The 17,555-nt window shown below is 42.0% G+C and overlaps 1 protein-coding gene across 1 annotated transcript; it reads right to left on the bottom strand.

Annotated features, from left to right (window-relative positions):
- Window positions 1–944: 944 nt before the first annotated feature.
- Window positions 945–15,643, bottom strand: LOC309486470 (membrane-spanning 4-domains subfamily A member 15). The gene is made up of 7 exons (XM_082153794.1): window positions 15,372–15,643; window positions 8,869–8,978; window positions 7,148–7,261; window positions 6,370–6,426; window positions 6,053–6,211; window positions 3,923–4,036; window positions 945–2,303 (listed from the first exon to the last, which is right to left on the bottom strand). Exons 2-7 carry the CDS (start codon window positions 8,974–8,976, stop codon window positions 2,265–2,267), a joined length of 591 nt encoding a protein of 196 aa, XP_082009920.1. The 5' UTR covers window positions 8,977–8,978; window positions 15,372–15,643; the 3' UTR covers window positions 945–2,264.
- Window positions 15,644–17,555: the final 1,912 nt, after the last annotated feature.

Below are 17,555 nucleotides of genomic sequence, written 5' to 3'. Positions count from 1 at the left end.
TAATGGAAAAACAGTTCTGTGTGAACCGCTTAAACTGCAAGGGGGAAAACAAAGATTAATATGATTGTGACAGATGTGAATTTATATGTGCGTCAGGTTTTTCCTCAAGAAACACGTCCGTATAGTATTGTCCTGTGCGTCCGAAAGCTTACGAACACATATATATATATATATATATAACATCTCACTCCAACCCATAATGCTCCGTGTCAACGGTGGCTTTGGCCAGGTGGTGTTTATAGCAGAGGGGGCGGAGCTTCAGATTCTAGAGAGCACCTGATTGGACAGAAGATGTGACGAGAAGCTGAAGTTGCGGTGATGTCATAAAAATTCCTGATCCATTTTAGTGGAAGTGAGAGACTGTAAGTTTTCAATGCTTGTATCTCATTAATGCAAATTTTGTCATTGTTTTGGAGCACACCAGTTTATTCATAACCTTAAAGGGTAACTCTCGCCAAAATGCAACCTAGGCTCTTTTTGTGAATCTACTCGAGGCAAACTTTCGTGTAAAAGCATAATTTGGATGGAAACGCCACTTTTAAGTTTGACCGTATTTTCGTTGTAGGTTAAATGCCTTGTGAATGGGAGTGAATTGGAGTGAATGGGAGCAAAAATAGCGCTTTTTGATGCTGTCATAAAAGTGCCCCATTCACTCCCATTCACTCCCATTCACTCCCATTCACAAGGCATTTAACCTACAACGAAAATACGGTCAAACTTAAAAGTGGCGTTTCCATCCAAATTATGCTTTTAAATGAAAGGCGAGAGTTACCCTTTAAGGCTAACAGATTCATACTAAAAGCTAAAAAACGTACATTTTGATTTCAGGAGGCGTTTCCAACATCTGGGATCATTGCTGAGGAAACAGTCTTTGTGGGAACTACGTTTTCCACATTGTGATATTGTAGTGTTTGTGTCAGTTGAATCCAGAAGTAGAGAATATATTGCCATGCCTGATTATTTAATCAAGTACACAAACTTAATACAAAATGACAAATGTGAAAATAAAAATCACCTTAAATACATATGTGGACAAGGAGCATTCCTGCTGTGAAAGACAAGTATATTGTTTCTGGGACAGAATATAGTGCTTTGATCAGATCACATGTGTGAAGATATATATGATGATAATGGGAAAGCAGGACCTGCAGATTCACATATCTTTTATATCTTGTAATCATTACAAGCACAAGTTGTAATCGCAACATATTCGCTGTGTCTGTTTAACTCAATACATGACATTAACAAACCACATAACATGTATTATATCATATCCGTACATCACTGCTATATTGACTCGCTCATCTCTGACTGAACACAACACTTGATTATAACATTGAAACAAGCATTTTCTGTAAAGCTGCTTTGAAACTATATGTATTGTGAAAAGCGCTATAATTAAATTTAATTAATATGGACTGGATCACAAAACTGTTTTATCTGTATTTAGCACTTGTGATCAGATCACAGAGACTGATGTCACGTTTACATATACATGATCACTGTAAGATTGGTGTTTTCATTTGGAATATGTATTTGCAATGTGTGTCAGACCTTTAGGAAATGTTTATGATTTGAGTCATGTATATCTGCCAATATAAAGATGTATATGAGACCGTATATGAGAAGTTGACCTTAATAAGTTGCATAATAAGTATAATAAGTTCAACGAGTGATAAATGTCTTCACAGTAAATAGCCAAGATTCAGTGTGTGTTCTTGAGTTAATGTGAAGTGAAAAATAGCAAATTGCTTTGCTTTTTTTTACACTGCAAAAAAATAAAATAGGTTTACATTATTTTAAATCAAGATAAGCAAAATTACTTAAGATATTAAAGGGATGTGGCTCGAGCTCATAGTGCAAAGAACCCTAGGTTGATTTTACTCCGAACCATCCCTTTAATTCTTTTTTTATGAAAAATGTATAAAAATTTAGTTTAACTAGATCTAGAAGAACAAATATCTGCCAATGTGTTCAGAAAATTAATTTAATTCAAAGGGAAAACATTTTGTTTCTTGAATAAATGTATCTTGATTTAAAAATGTTTAGATATTTGTACTGGAAAGCAAGAACACTGATGGCTGTTTTATATTGTAAGTCTCAGTACAAAACAATGGTATTAGTAACACTAAAGAGAAACACTACATGCTAATGCCCGTTACCAAATACTCTACGCAATTCTGAAGATCACAGTTGATTATGAGTGAAATACGCCAGCTCCTTCTTCACGGACATGAGCTGATGTTCAGATGATCTGTGTTTGTTCACTCCGCTGACGGCAGATTCCTCATGACCACAACGGCCTGCAGAGACCAGGAAATCATCCATAAACATTATGAAATGATGAATAGTGTCAGGAAAAAGTACAGCCAGCCGGTCATTATGGCAAAATGAATCCTGATAGTGTGATTACGATACACAGAGGGCCCTATCTTGCACCCAGCGCAATTGACTTTGTACAGCGACGCATGTATCATTCCTCTTTTGCACCCGCGCACAGCAGACTTTTCCCTCCACAGACGCACGCCGGTAAATTAGGTAAACTAGAGAATGAACTTGTGCTCCCGTGGGCGGTTCAGCGAAAAGAGGAGGCGTGTTCCGGCGCAAACGTTCCCTGGTGCTATTATGCAGTTTCAGAAAACAATTCCGCCACTGACCAGGAGAAACCGAGTCTAAAGTCAGTGGCGCGTTATTCAGTGGTGCGTTCAGATGCTATTTTAAGGGCGCATGCTCTTTGATTCTCTCATCTACACAGAAGCAGCAGTTTTCATTTTTGCAAATCATAGGCTACTTTATTACAAGGAAAAATATTACCACATGAGGGAAATCACTGTTGTGTCCATGAAGATGTGAAAAAATAGGCATAAATCTAGCTTACACATTTACCCAAATTTTCATACGCCTGTTTAACCGAAGTTAATTTGTGTGTGTTTCTCCATCCCCAATGTCACTTCTCTGTGTTTTACGGCCCTGATGAGAACGTCGGTCTCCTCGGCTGTGAACCGCTCCTGGCGTGCGTCTGGCAAATCCGCCGTTATAATAGCAAGCCGCCATGGAACAAGCACGCCTGCTCTTAAAGGGAATGTGAGATGTCGCTCTGATTGGTTTATTTCACGTTACGCCCAAACCACACCTATGAGTAATGAAGCTACTTCAGACCAACACATTTTAGATTTGCGTCGGAGAGTCATTTATCCCGCCGGTATAATAGCAACAGCGCCGAGATCCGCCCACAAAGTTACTTGCGTTTCGCGCTTGATACTTGCGTTTCAGATCGTTAAAATAGGGCCCATTATCTTACTGTTTACATGACTGCTTAGCAAAAAAAAAAAAAAAAAAAAGATTATGAATATGAAATATTGATTCGAGTTTAAATGATTTTATTACTTTTAGTTTACTTGTAGAGACAGAACACAAGCACAGCTATGTAGGAAACAAAGGTTTCCCAGCTGAACTATTGTTGAATTATTGATGAATGCTGTGATTCAAATATTCCAGAGTTGTGTACTATATTATAAAGTACACATTGCATTAATGTAAAGGAGAGGGATGTTGATTTACACTCTACAGTTCTCCTCTGTATAGAACTTGTAATACGCATGTGCACGCCATCAGCGTTCTCACTGGTTCGCGTTTTTGAAGTTTGCGCAGAAAGAATTTCAGAGTTTTCTGTTAGAACGGTGTTGTGTTGGCGGACCCTAAGATAATAACTAATGATCGTTGCGACGGAAGTGAATCAATCAAACTAACTTTAGCTGGACAATAACTTTATTCTAGAGCTGCTATAAAGCCAAAACACTTTACTTTAATTTCCTATTATCAATGAAGCTGCTTTGGAACAATCTACATTGTTAAAAGCGCTATATAAATGAAGATGACTTGACTTTGACAGAAGGAACCAAGGCTGTGTGAGTGAGATTACCTGAGTCCTGCTGGATCGCAACGCTGACCGAGCGAAGAACGTCATGGTTATAAGCAGACTCCCTCCTATCAAGCTGTGACAGAAGAACACTCGCTCTATCTTTTCGACGGCCATCTGTGAAAAAGAAACGAGAGTTTCTGTTCATATAGTAACTTTTGGTAACGCTTTAGATTACAGCCCGGAAAGTACTGCGTAATTAAAATGAAATTACAGTGTAACTTTCGGTAATTACAGTGTACCTATAAAGTACTTACGTGTAAGTATAGGGGAATAATATGTAAAATCCTATGGAATAAAGGTGTAACAACCAGGAAAATACTGCGTAATTAAAATGAAATTACAGTGTAACTTTCGGTAATTACAGTGTATAAGTACTTATGTGTAGGGGAATAATATGTAAAGTTTTGGGAATAAAGGGGTAACAACCAGGAAAATAACAAATTATTTAGGCAAATTATTTAGACTAAGTATTCCATGTAGTTACAGGGTAAGTATGACATTGCGGGCTGTAAATTAAAGTGGTGTTGGTGGACAGTAGTTGGACAGTAGGGAGGGAAACTAAGTAGAGGGAATCTATACAATACCTGCAATTCTACTTTAAATCCTAACATAGGGGAGAATATAGCTCAGCCTGGGAAAAAGATAATTTCAGGATATCAGATCAGAGAAAGAGAGATGGTAATCCTCCGCTCACAGCCACTGCCCAACGCCACTCACCTTGGGGGCCAGGTGAAGGAGTCCTCAGACACATGCCGATCCTATAACCTAATCTGAACGTATACTGAAAACGCGCCGGCATGCCTGTTTGTCTCGACAGAACACCACCCTCCGGCAGCACTGCTGAGCAGAGACTGGGTGGGTTTTAGGGCTGTCACTTTACGTTCGAAAACCGATTGCACAATCGATCGGACCAACCAACACAAGTTTCTAAAATGAAAAAAGGGAATCAATTTTAACGGCCTCGTCAGCTCGTCACGATACGCCCGCAGCGAACACGCGTCACACAGCGACTGCAGACTCTGACACACACACACATAACAGCAGATTATACTTCTGTGTCTCTTTACTACAAAACTGTGAATTCTGCCGGTATTCAGACAGTCTCAGGCATACAGACACAGATTCGGGCTACGGTCTACAGTCGCCTACGCAGGCGTAATTTGTTTGACATGTCTAATGGTAAACACAGCCATGTTGAATCCTGCAGTGATGTTTGTCAGTGATGTTATGGCAGTCCACTCTGCTTATTGTCTTTCGAGAATGTTGCACTCCTGTTTGTCATTGTGCACGAAACTTCACGCCTATAAATCATCAGGAATATTTGCTGACTTGTGCGCGTCTCAAGCGCCCTCTTTACGTTCATCCTAATGCCTGTTAGTTGTCCGTGGATTTGCCTATATCTGGCGTTTAAAATGGAAACGTCTTTAGACATGGAAAATCGATTTTACAATCGATTCAATGAACACTTATGTCTCAAAAATCGAATAGGATTTTTTCACAAAAGTGACAGCCCTAGTGGGTTTCATGGTGTGCAGGGACACACAGGCCTGTCTTGCCTCCACATATGCCTTGCCAGGAGCCGCAAGGTGGTAAACAGAGACGGCGGACTTAATTGTAAATAATAGATATCTTCCTCTACTCTGCCCATCTGCAACCCACAATCAAAGCTGCCGTCCTGCTTCAGCAGACTCTGGCCTGAACTGTGAGGAGCAAACACCCGACTTTCATCCCACTAGAAAAAAAGTCAAGTGGATTTTGTGAAGTTTTGGATAGTAATACTTGAGTCATTACTAGTGGGTAACCATGATCTTCACTTTAGAATAGTGTTCCAAATAATTAGTAATTCCTTCTGAAGGATTTGTTTATACTTGACTAATTACTCTTAGGTTACCATGACTTTACTTTAGAATTAATTATACATTGTGCATTACTCTCATTAATTATGAACCTGTACTTCTTAGTAATCCTCTGGGAGGTATGAAATATATATATATTTTTTTTTTAACTGAGTGCCATTAAGTTCTTGTTAGTTAATAGCAGTTACTAGAATGTTAATGTGGTGTTAGTCATTTGTTCCTGTGTAGTTATTCATAAATGACAGAGCAGTATTAAATCCATAAAGACCCTCACATAATGTTGTTCGATATGTCGTCTCTCCTCCGCTGTTTGATTTTCAGACAAATGATACCAGTATATGTTATCAAGCCCAGCGATGGCTCTGATGAACTCCACACAAGCACAGAACACTCCAATGGTTGAGATGATACTCAGAGCAAGGCTGGCTGTGATCTTCAGAAAACATCAACGTGTAAAACAAAATATCAAACACATTTAAGAATATTAATATTACACTTTAAATAGAGAAAACTGTGTAGTTTGGAGACAAGCATTCTCAAAATTATTCATGAGTACAAACAGTGAAACACAAAGGTTAAACAGACACTTACGATCTTTTTGGAGGGGTTGCGTTCACTCAGTATATACAAAACGCCACAGATAAAGAACTGCAAAAAAAAAAAGGTAAGACATTTAGTATTCAACTATTGCTAAATACTCATTACAGTACACACAGATTCACTCAGTTCATCTCTTCATTTGAACGAATTACTTAAAGTGCATGAAGCATGAATTCAAAACAGTAACATATAAAATGTAGATAACACTTTTATATTCAGGTTTACACATTTTGTATTTGAATTTGATGAATTGTTTAGATGTTTGATGTACGATGCATACTCATTTTAATTAATGTTTAGAATTTTTTTTTAATTGGTTAACGTTTGTGTTAAATGACTGACATCTTTTTGCATTTGCACATTGTTGTGAGTGAAATGTTTTTTTACTAAAGTGAAATGATATACCATTTAAAATGGACTAAAATGAATCAAAAGGGCATGAGACTTGCCAACTAAATTTAAAGGACAAAAAAATCAAATAAAAAGTGGTTCATTGCAAGTTGTAGCAGATTTGCATTTGGTCAGTTGTAAAAGTATTACGATTAGAACATTTTTTACTTTTATGAGTGGAATAATCTCATATTTAATCTGTAGACCAGTGGTTTTCAAATGTGGGGATCCAATCCAATGATTTTGTTTCAAAACATAAGGCTAGTTTTGTAGAGGTGTATTTCATTAGAGTACTTGGTTGTGGCCTTAGAAGTTTTCGTAGAAGTAATGAAAAATCTTTCAAGGCAAAGCATGCTAATATAGTCAGAAGAGAACATACCAGGATCCCGAGCCAGAAGGGGGTGTACATGTCTGCCGAGGTCTCCGCATCTGACTGCACATGCATGGTGATTCCAAACATGATCATGGATACGGCCATCATCACCAGCACAATCTTACACCGGACACATGGAAACGGACAATCACATGTGAAACGTCTCTCAGAAGACTGCTTCTCAGTAATATTGCTCATCTTCATCAGTAATATTGCTCATCTTCATCAGTAATATTGCTCATCTTCATCAGTAATAGGAGGGAGCAGTGGATGCAGCAATGCTACCTTGTTCCATGTTTGCTATTTCATGTGTTGTTTTGCATTTAATAAATGTAATGAATCTATGTTACTTTTGCACATTTGTGTAATGCAATCAGATAATATTCATTTTAAACAGAGATATATTGTGGAAGAAGATATTCTTATTAGTGCCAATAATCAGGTTTCCATTGTGAAGACTCACACATCCTGCTGCTATTATAACAGCACTGTGAGTTCAATTAAAATGTTTGATTACACTTTATATTAGGTGTCTTTGACTACTATGTACTTACATTTAAAAAAAATATATTAGTGAATCAGTGAAATTAGTAACACTTTATTTTGATGGTCCCTTTTGAACATTCTGTTGATTATCAGTAACTTCTTGTGCATCTTCATGTGAACTAACTCTCATAGAGTATTAGTAGTGCCTGCTTAAAGGAGTAGTTCACTTCAGAATTAATATTTCCTGATAATTTACTCTCCCCACGTTATCAAAGATGTTCATGTCTTTCTTTCTTAAGACGAAAAGAAATTAAGGTTTTTGAGGAAAACATTCCAGGATTTTCCTCCATATAGTGACTTCAATGGGGTCCAACGGGTTGATGGAAAATGTAAGGTAGGGCAAAAAACGTGCAAAATCGTTCGAACTTTTATTTTATTTATTTTTTGTAAATGCCGTTTGACTGAGTCTTTGCACATTCACTTTGTAACACTAGGTCTGTACTTCTTCTTACGTCACGCTTGACCTTTCAACCTGATTACGTAATGTGTGTCGCATCACAGCGAGAGCAAGACCAGCATTTGTGGTTAAAAGTATATAAATGTTTATTTTGTTCTAAAATGTCGGCTGGTTTGTCTAGATAAGACTCTTATTCCTCGGCTGGATCGTGTCGAGACTTTGAAGCTGCACTGAAACTCACATTTGGACCTTCAACCCGTTGGACCCCATTGAAGACACTATATGGATAAACATCCTGGAATGTTTTCCTTAGAAATGTATTCATAAAAAAAAAAAAAAAAAAAAAAAAAATCCTTAATTTGTTTTCGACTGACATAAGAAAGACATGGACATCTTGGATGACGAGAGTAAATCATCAGGAAATTTTAATTCTGAAGTGAACTAATCCTTTAATATCTGCTAACTCTTTATTGGGATGTTCCTCCTACAGATATTGTACTGACTATAAGTAACTTTGCAACTACATGTCAACTTATTCTACTAACCCCCAGTCAACTAACACTCTAATGACAGTAGGTGCAACTTTACTTATAGTCAACAGAATGTGTTAAAGGGACCATCAAAATAAAGTGAAAGTGTGAAATTTAGAGAGTATTTGCTTAAAACAAGGAAACAAAATAATCTGGTTTCCCCTTTGAATTAGGTTTATTTATTTGGATGATTCCTGATTGATCTGAGCTTGAATAGTTTTCTTCATCTGAAAGGATGGTGTTGTGTGTCTCACTCCGATACACTTGGGTTGTCCTTTGAGGAAGCGGTGCACAGGTTTACTGCCGCCCGTCACCACGCTGATCGGCTCCGGCGCTCCTGCGGCTGCTGGACCCTCCACCATCACTGCAGTACAGTTACAACAACAGCTTTACTCAAGGCCTTTCCACAACTGGACCCTCCACCATCACTGCAGCACAGTTACAACAACAGCTTTACTCAAGGCCTTTCCAGAACTGGACCCTCCACCATCACTGCAGCACAGTTACAACAACAGCTTTACTCAAGGCCTTTCCACAACTGGACCCTCCACCATCACTGCAGCACAGTTACAACAACAGCTTTACTCAAGGCCTTTCTACAACTGGACCCTCCACCATCACTGCAGCACAGTTACAACAACAGCTTTACTCAAGGCCTTTCCACAACTGGACCCTCCACCATCACTGCAGCACAGTTACAACAATAGCTTTACTCAAGGCCTTTCCACAACTGGACCTTCCACCATCACTGCAGCACAGTTACAACAACAGCTTTACTCAAGGCCTTTCTACAACTGGACCTTCCACCATCACTGCAGCACAGTTACAACAATAGCTTTACTCAAGGCCTTTCTACAACTGGACCCTCCACCATCACTGCAGCACAGTTACAACAATAGCTTTACTCAAGGCCTTTCCACAACTGGACCTTCCACCATCACTGCAGCACAGTTACAACAATAGCTTTACTCAAGGCCTTTCTACAACTGGACCTTCCACCATCACTGCAGCACAGTTACAACAACAGCTTTACTCAAGGCCTTTCTACAACTGGACCTTCCACCATCACTGCAGCACAGTTACAACAATAGCTTTACTCAAGGCCTTTCTACAACTGGACCCTCCACCATCACTGCAGCACAGTTACAACAATAGCTTTACTCAAGGCCTTTCCACAACTGGACCTTCCACCATCACTGCAGCACAGTTACAACAATAGCTTTACTCACGGCCTTTCTACAACTGGACCTTCCACCATCACTGCAGCACAGTTACAACAATAGCTTTACTCAAGGCCTTTCCACAACTGGACCCTCCACCATCACTGCAGCACAGTTACAACAACAGCTTTACTCAAGGCCTTTCCACAACTGGACCCTCCACCATCACTGCAGCACAGTTACAACAATAGCTTTACTCAAGGCCTTTCCACAACTGGACCTTCCACCATCACTGCAGCACAGTTACAACAACAGCTTTACTCAAGGCCTTTCCACAACTGGACCTTCCACCATCACTGCAGCACAGTTACAACAATAGCTTTACTCAAGGCCTTTCTACAACTGGACCCTCCACCATCACTGCAGCACAGTTACAACAACAGCTTTACTCAAGGCCTTTCCAGAACTGGACCCTCCACCATCACTGCAGCACAGTTACAACAACAGCTTTACTCAAGGCCTTTCCAGAACTGGACCCTCCACCATCACTGCAGCACAGTTACAACAACAGCTTTACTCAAGGCCTTTCCACAACTGGACCCTCCACCATCACTGCAGCACAGTTACAACAACAGCTTTACTCAAGGCCTTTCTACAACTGGACCCTCCACCATCACTGCAGCACAGTTACAACAACAGCTTTACTCAAGGCCTTTCCACAACTGGACCCTCCACCATCACTGCAGCACAGTTACAACAATAGCTTTACTCAAGGCCTTTCCACAACTGGACCTTCCACCATCACTGCAGCACAGTTACAACAACAGCTTTACTCAAGGCCTTTCTACAACTGGACCTTCCACCATCACTGCAGCACAGTTACAACAATAGCTTTACTCAAGGCCTTTCTACAACTGGACCCTCCACCATCACTGCAGCACAGTTACAACAATAGCTTTACTCAAGGCCTTTCCACAACTGGACCTTCCACCATCACTGCAGCACAGTTACAACAATAGCTTTACTCAAGGCCTTTCTACAACTGGACCTTCCACCATCACTGCAGCACAGTTACAACAACAGCTTTACTCAAGGCCTTTCTACAACTGGACCTTCCACCATCACTGCAGCACAGTTACAACAATAGCTTTACTCAAGGCCTTTCTACAACTGGACCCTCCACCATCACTGCAGCACAGTTACAACAATAGCTTTACTCAAGGCCTTTCCACAACTGGACCTTCCACCATCACTGCAGCACAGTTACAACAATAGCTTTACTCAAGGCCTTTCTACAACTGGACCTTCCACCATCACTGCAGCACAGTTACAACAATAGCTTTACTCAAGGCCTTTCCACAACTGGACCCTCCACCATCACTGCAGCACAGTTACAACAACAGCTTTACTCAAGGCCTTTCCACAACTGGACCCTCCACCATCACTGCAGCACAGTTACAACAATAGCTTTACTCAAGGCCTTTCCACAACTGGACCTTCCACCATCACTGCAGCACAGTTACAACAACAGCTTTACTCAAGGCCTTTCCACAACTGGACCTTCCACCATCACTGCAGCACAGTTACAACAATAGCTTTACTCAAGGCCTTTCTACAACTGGACCCTCCACCATCACTGCAGCACAGTTACAACAACAGCTTTACTCAAGGCCTTTCCAGAACTGGACCCTCCACCATCACTGCAGCACAGTTACAACAACAGCTTTACTCAAGGCCTTTCCACAACTGGACCCTCCACCATCACTGCAGCACAGTTACAACAACAGCTTTACTCAAGGCCTTTCCACAACTGGACCCTCCACCATCACTGCAGCACAGTTACAACAACAGCTTTACTCAAGGCCTTTCTACAACTGGACCCTCCACCATCACTGCAGCACAGTTACAACAACAGCTTTACTCAAGGCCTTTCCACAACTGGACCCTCCACCATCACTGCAGCACAGTTACAACAATAGCTTTACTCAAGGCCTTTCCACAACTGGACCTTCCACCATCACTGCAGCACAGTTACAACAACAGCTTTACTCAAGGCCTTTCCAGAACTGGACCCTCCACCATCACTGCAGCACAGTTACAACAACAGCTTTACTCAAGGCCTTTCCACAACTGGACCCTCCACCATCACTGCAGCACAGTTACAACAACAGCTTTACTCAAGGCCTTTCTACAACTGGACCCTCCACCATCACTGCAGCACAGTTACAACAACAGCTTTACTCAAGGCCTTTCCACAACTGGACCCTCCACCATCACTGCAGCACAGTTACAACAACAGCTTTACTCAAGGCCTTTCCACACCTGGACCCTCCACCATCACTGCAGCACAGTTACAACAACAGCTTTACTCAAGGCCTTTCTACAACTGGACCCTCCACCATCACTGCAGCACAGTTACAACAACAGCTTTACTCAAGGCCTTTCCAGAACTGGACCCTCCACCATCACTGCAGCACAGTTACAACAACAGCTTTACTCAAGGCCTTTCCAGAACTGGACCCTCCACCATCACTGCAGCACAGTTACAACAACAGCTTCACTCAAGGCCTTTCTACAACTGGACCCTCCACCATCACTGCAGTACAGTTACAACAACAGCTTTACTCAAGGCCTTTCCACAACTGGACCCTCCACCATCACTGCAGCACAGTTACAACAACAGCTTTACTCAAGGTCTTTCCACAACTGGACCCTCCACCATCACTGCAGACCAGTTACAACAACAGCTTTACTCAAGGCCTTTCTACAACTGGACCCTCCACCATCACTGCAGACCAGTTACAACAACAGCTTTACTCAAGGCCTTTCCACAACTGGACCCTCCACCATCACTGCAGACCAGTTACAACAACAGCTTTACTCAAGGCCTTTCCACAACTGGACCCTCCACCATCACTGCAGAACAGTTAGAACAACAGCTTTACTCAAGGCCTTTCCACAACTGGACCCTCCACCATCACTGCAGACCAGTTACAACAACAGCTTTACTCAAGGCCTTTCCACAACTGGACCCTCCACCATCACTGCAGCACAGTTACAACAACAGCTTTACTCAAGCCTTTCCACAACTGGACCTTCCACCATCACTGCAGCACAGTTACAACAACAGCTTTACTCAAGGCCTTTCCACAACTGGACAACTGGACCCTCCACCATCACTGCAGCACAGTTACAACAACAGCTTTACTCAAGGCCTTTCCACAACTGGACCCTCCACCATCACTGCAGACCAGTTACAACAACAGCTTTACTCAAGGCCTTTCCACAACTGGACCCTCCACCATCACTGCAGCACAGTTACAACAACAGCTTTACTCAAGCCTTTCCACAACTGGACCTTCCACCATCACTGCAGCACAGTTACAACAACAGCTTTACTCAAGCCTTTCTACAACTGGACCCTCCACCATCACTGCAGCACAGTTACAACAACAGCTTTACTCAAGGCCTTTCTACAACTGGACCCTCCACCATCATTGCAGCACAGTTACAACAACAGCTTTACTCAAGGCCTTTCTACAACTGGACCCTCCACCATCACTGCAGCACAGTTACAACAACAGCTTTACTCAAGCCTTTCCACAACTGGACCCTCCACCATCACTGCAGCACAGTTACAACAACAGCTTTACTCAAGGCCTTTCCACAACTGGACCCTCCACCATCACTGCAGCACAGTTACAACAACAGCTTTACTCAAGCCTTTCTACAACTGGACCCTCCACCATCACTGCAGCACAGTTACAACAACAGCTTTACTCAAGCCTTTCATTATTTCAAGACATCTCATAGAAATTATTGGAGTATATTGGTATTGGTAATGATCACATGCCATTATTAGCCTGTAAACAATGATGAAAGAATGAATCTAAAATGGTCAAACTTCATTAAATATGAGACAAATTCAAATTCTGCTCTATAAAGATAATAGGGCCCTATTTTAACGATCTGAAACGCAAGTAACTTTGTGGGCGGATCTTCGCGCTGTTGCTATTATACCGGCAGGATAAATGACTCTCCAACGCAAATCTAAAATGGGTTGGTCTGAAGTAGCTTCATTACTCATAGGTGTGGTTTGGGAGTAACGTGAAATAAACCAATCAGAGCGACATCTCACATTCCCTTTAAGAGCAGGTGCGCTTGTTCCATGGCGGCTTGCTATTATAACGGCGGATTTGCCAGACGCACGCCAGGAGCGGTTCACAGCCGAGGAGACCGACGTTCTCGTCAGGGCCGTAAAACACAGAGAAGTGACATTGGGGATGGAGAAACACACACAAATTACACCCGTATAATAATTTGGGTAAATGTGAAAGCTAGATTTATGCCTATTTTTCACATCTTCATGGACACCACAATGATTTCCCTCGTGTGTAAATATTTTTCCTTGTAATAATGTATGGTTTTCTAAAAATGGAACTGCTGCGTCTGTGTGTAGATGAGAGAAGCAAAGTGTGTGTGTGTTGTGCACACGCTACATTATGGCCAAGCATGCGCCCTTAAAATAGCATCTGAACGCGCCACTGACTTTAGACGAGGTTTCTCCTGGGCAGTAGTGGAATTGTTTTCTGAAACTGCAAATTTATCACCAGGGAACGTTTGCGCCGGAACACGCCTCCTCTTTTACCTGAACCGCCCCCGGGAGCGCAAGTTCATTCCCTAATTTACCGACGTGTGTCTGTGGAGGGAAGAGTCCGCTTTGCGTCGGTGCAAAATAGGAATGATACATGCGTCATTGTACAAAGTCAATTGTGCTGGGTGCCAGATAGGGCCCCATGTATTTAATCTCGCTTTATTAACCAATGTTTCTGCTGCTGACCTTTGATGATCCAATTCAACCATACAAATTAGCAAAAATGACTATTTAACGTCACATTTTTGTGTTTATTGCTGAAGTAAGAGTGTTGAAGTTCTCCTTCGTCCTGTTCTTCTGCGGTCCAGAACGGCAGAACCGCTGAACGGTTTGTTTGTGTGGCGCCCTTTACTGTACAAGAGTGAATCTGCATTTCACCTTATTCAGTTCACTTCTGGTGTGAAAGGGACTTTACATTTGCCAAACAATTTTTTATTAAACAACATACAAGCCAGTCCTGTCCAGATGAGAAAAAGCAATGCAAAAGTAACAAAACATATTATTTTCAATAAAAAGTAACTAACACAATTAGTTACTTTCTTTAGGGAGTAGTGCAATGTTAAAACCCATCACTTTTAACTTACCACAGTTTTGTCTGCATAGTGACTGCCTGCCAATGTTTTAACAACCTCCCTGAACACACTAGCAACCGATTATGAAGCAACTATAACAGCTTGTCATTGATGCTGCACAAGCACTGAAGTATTTTAATGCTTTAAACCTTCAAACTTCAAGACTTTACACTGGACTGCCTCGTGGACTGTATACCAACCTTAAAGCCTTTTCTTTTCTGTCTGCCAGTCAATTTCTATCAAGTCTCCTATTTTTGACATTCATTCACAAAGAAATTTACATTTCAGCAAACTGTAACGGAAGTTCATGAGTATGTTATATCAAAAACAAGCAACTAATCAAACAGTGAAAGAGAGAGCTTGTCAGTTACCTGCATGAGTCTGTAATGAACCACCAAAATGAAAACAAGGAAGTTGTGCAAGAGCTGAAGAGAAAGAAAAAAGAGAAGAAAACAGAGGGAGGGAAGGACGGGGCGTCACTACGGGATGTTTGGGAAAAGAGGTCAAATCTCTGCTCAGAAAACAGAAACAATGGCCAACTTCATGAAGAGTAGAGAAAAGCACATTTCAGTGCAGTAAGGCATTCCTCAACTACACATACAACTATACAAATCGTCAGGCAAAGATGAAGCATGAGGAGAGAGTACGAGAGATTGTAAGTCAGTGTGAGAAAGAAGGGAATGGAGTGTCGAAAGCAGCTCCCAAAAGATAACAGCTGCTTCCTATGACAAACTAACCGGATCCAGATGTTTCATACTCAGCTCTACTCAGTCCAGGTCGTGGCTTCACATTTAAATGTATATAAATTCAGCTTTTTAAGTAGCCTACTTTTAAACATATGAGTCTTTTTTCTCTCTTCTGATTGTCATCCAAACATGTTGGAACTATCAAATAAAATAAAAACTCTATAAAAGTGATTTATATTCCCCAATATTTTTATTTGAATAAAAATCTCTTACAATATCAAATAAATAAATGATCTATGAATAAAATAAATACAAAGTGAAACTGCTGGAGGAAAATCCTGTACACGGTAAATGTCATCGTTTTCTCTCCCTCATGTCGTTCCAAACCTGTCAAGTCAAGTCAAGTCAAGTTTATTTGTATAGCGCTTTTCACAATACAGATTGCATCAAAGCAGCTTCACAGTATTAAATTAAAATAATACAACAAAGTTTGTTTCAAGAGGAATTTATTGATTGATAAAATTAAATTAGATATCCCCAAAATATCCCCAACCTGTATGACTTACTTCTGTGAAACACAAAAGATTATATTTTAAAGAATGTTGTAACCAAACCATTGGGGTTAACCTTGACTTCTAATGTATGGACAAAAAGCAAAACAAAAACATAGATATTTCTCGATTTATATTCTTTTATGTTCCACAATAGAAAGAAATGCAGGTTTGCAATGACTTGATGAGTAAATGATGACAATTTTCATTTTTGGGTGAACTATCCCTTTAAGAACTATAATATTTGTAAATATTTAACACCTAATTTATACAAGACACTGATATTTGTCTTTAAGTCTCTTATTGATTTAATATTTTACTTAAATTAAAATTCATTACAATTAAACATATTTAAAGAGAAGAAAGCTTCGGATCCAGGCTTTAAAGCTGTTTAATGAAATTATCATTTGTAGTTGTTGTCACATGACGTGAGTGCACAGCGAAAGAGAAATCTGAATCAAAGTCTTTAATAAGTCCAGGAGAGTCCAGAGACGCCTTCAGTCCCCGAGCTCACTCCAGAGTCAAATTTTTTGACGGGGGCTACCCATCCACAAAGGCCATCACCGAGACACTCAGCACTGGTCCCCCTGAACTGCCAGCTCCGCCCTGGGTCCATGAACTGCCGGCTCCGCCCTGGTCCCCCCTGAACTGCCGGCTCCGCCCTGGGCCCCTGAACTGCCGGCTCCGCCCTGGTCCCCTGAACTGCCGGCTCCGCAATTGGTCCCCCTGAACTGCCAGCTCCGCTCTGGTCCCCCTGAACTGCCGGCTCCGCCCTGGGCCCCTGAACTGCCGGCTCCACCCTGGGCCCCTGAACAGCCGGCTTCGCCCTGGGCCCCTGAACTGCCGGCTCCGCCCTGGGCCCCTGAACTGCCGGCTCCGCCCTGGTCCCCTGAACTGCCAGCTCCGCAATTGGTCCCCCTGAACTGCCAGCTCCGCTCTGGTCCCCCTGAACTGCCGGCTCCACCCTGGGCCCCTGAACTGCCGGCTTCGCCCTGGGCCCCTGAACTGCCGGCTCCACCCTGGGCCCCTGAACTGCCGGCTCCGCCCTGGTCCCCCTGAACTGCCGGCTCCGCTCTGGTCCCCCTGAACTGCCGGCTCCACCCTGGGCCCCTGAACTGCCGGCTCCGCAATTGGTCCCCCTGAACTGCCAGCTCCGCTCTGGTCCCCCTGAACTGCCGGCTCCGCCCTGGGCCCCTGAACTGCCGGCTCCACCCTGGGCCCCTGAACAGCCGGCTTCGCCCTGGGCCCCTGAACTGCCTGCTCCGCCCTGGGCCCCTGAACTGCCGGCTCCGCCCTGGTCCCCTGAACTGCCAGCTCC

The sequence above is a fragment of the Leuciscus leuciscus genome (genome assembly GCF_965113295.1).
Source record: "Leuciscus leuciscus genome assembly, chromosome: 22".
Lineage (NCBI taxonomy): Eukaryota > Metazoa > Chordata > Actinopteri > Cypriniformes > Leuciscidae > Leuciscus > Leuciscus leuciscus.
The sequence above is the reverse complement of the archived record's forward strand: the minus strand, read 5'-3'. Positions and strand labels throughout refer to the sequence as shown.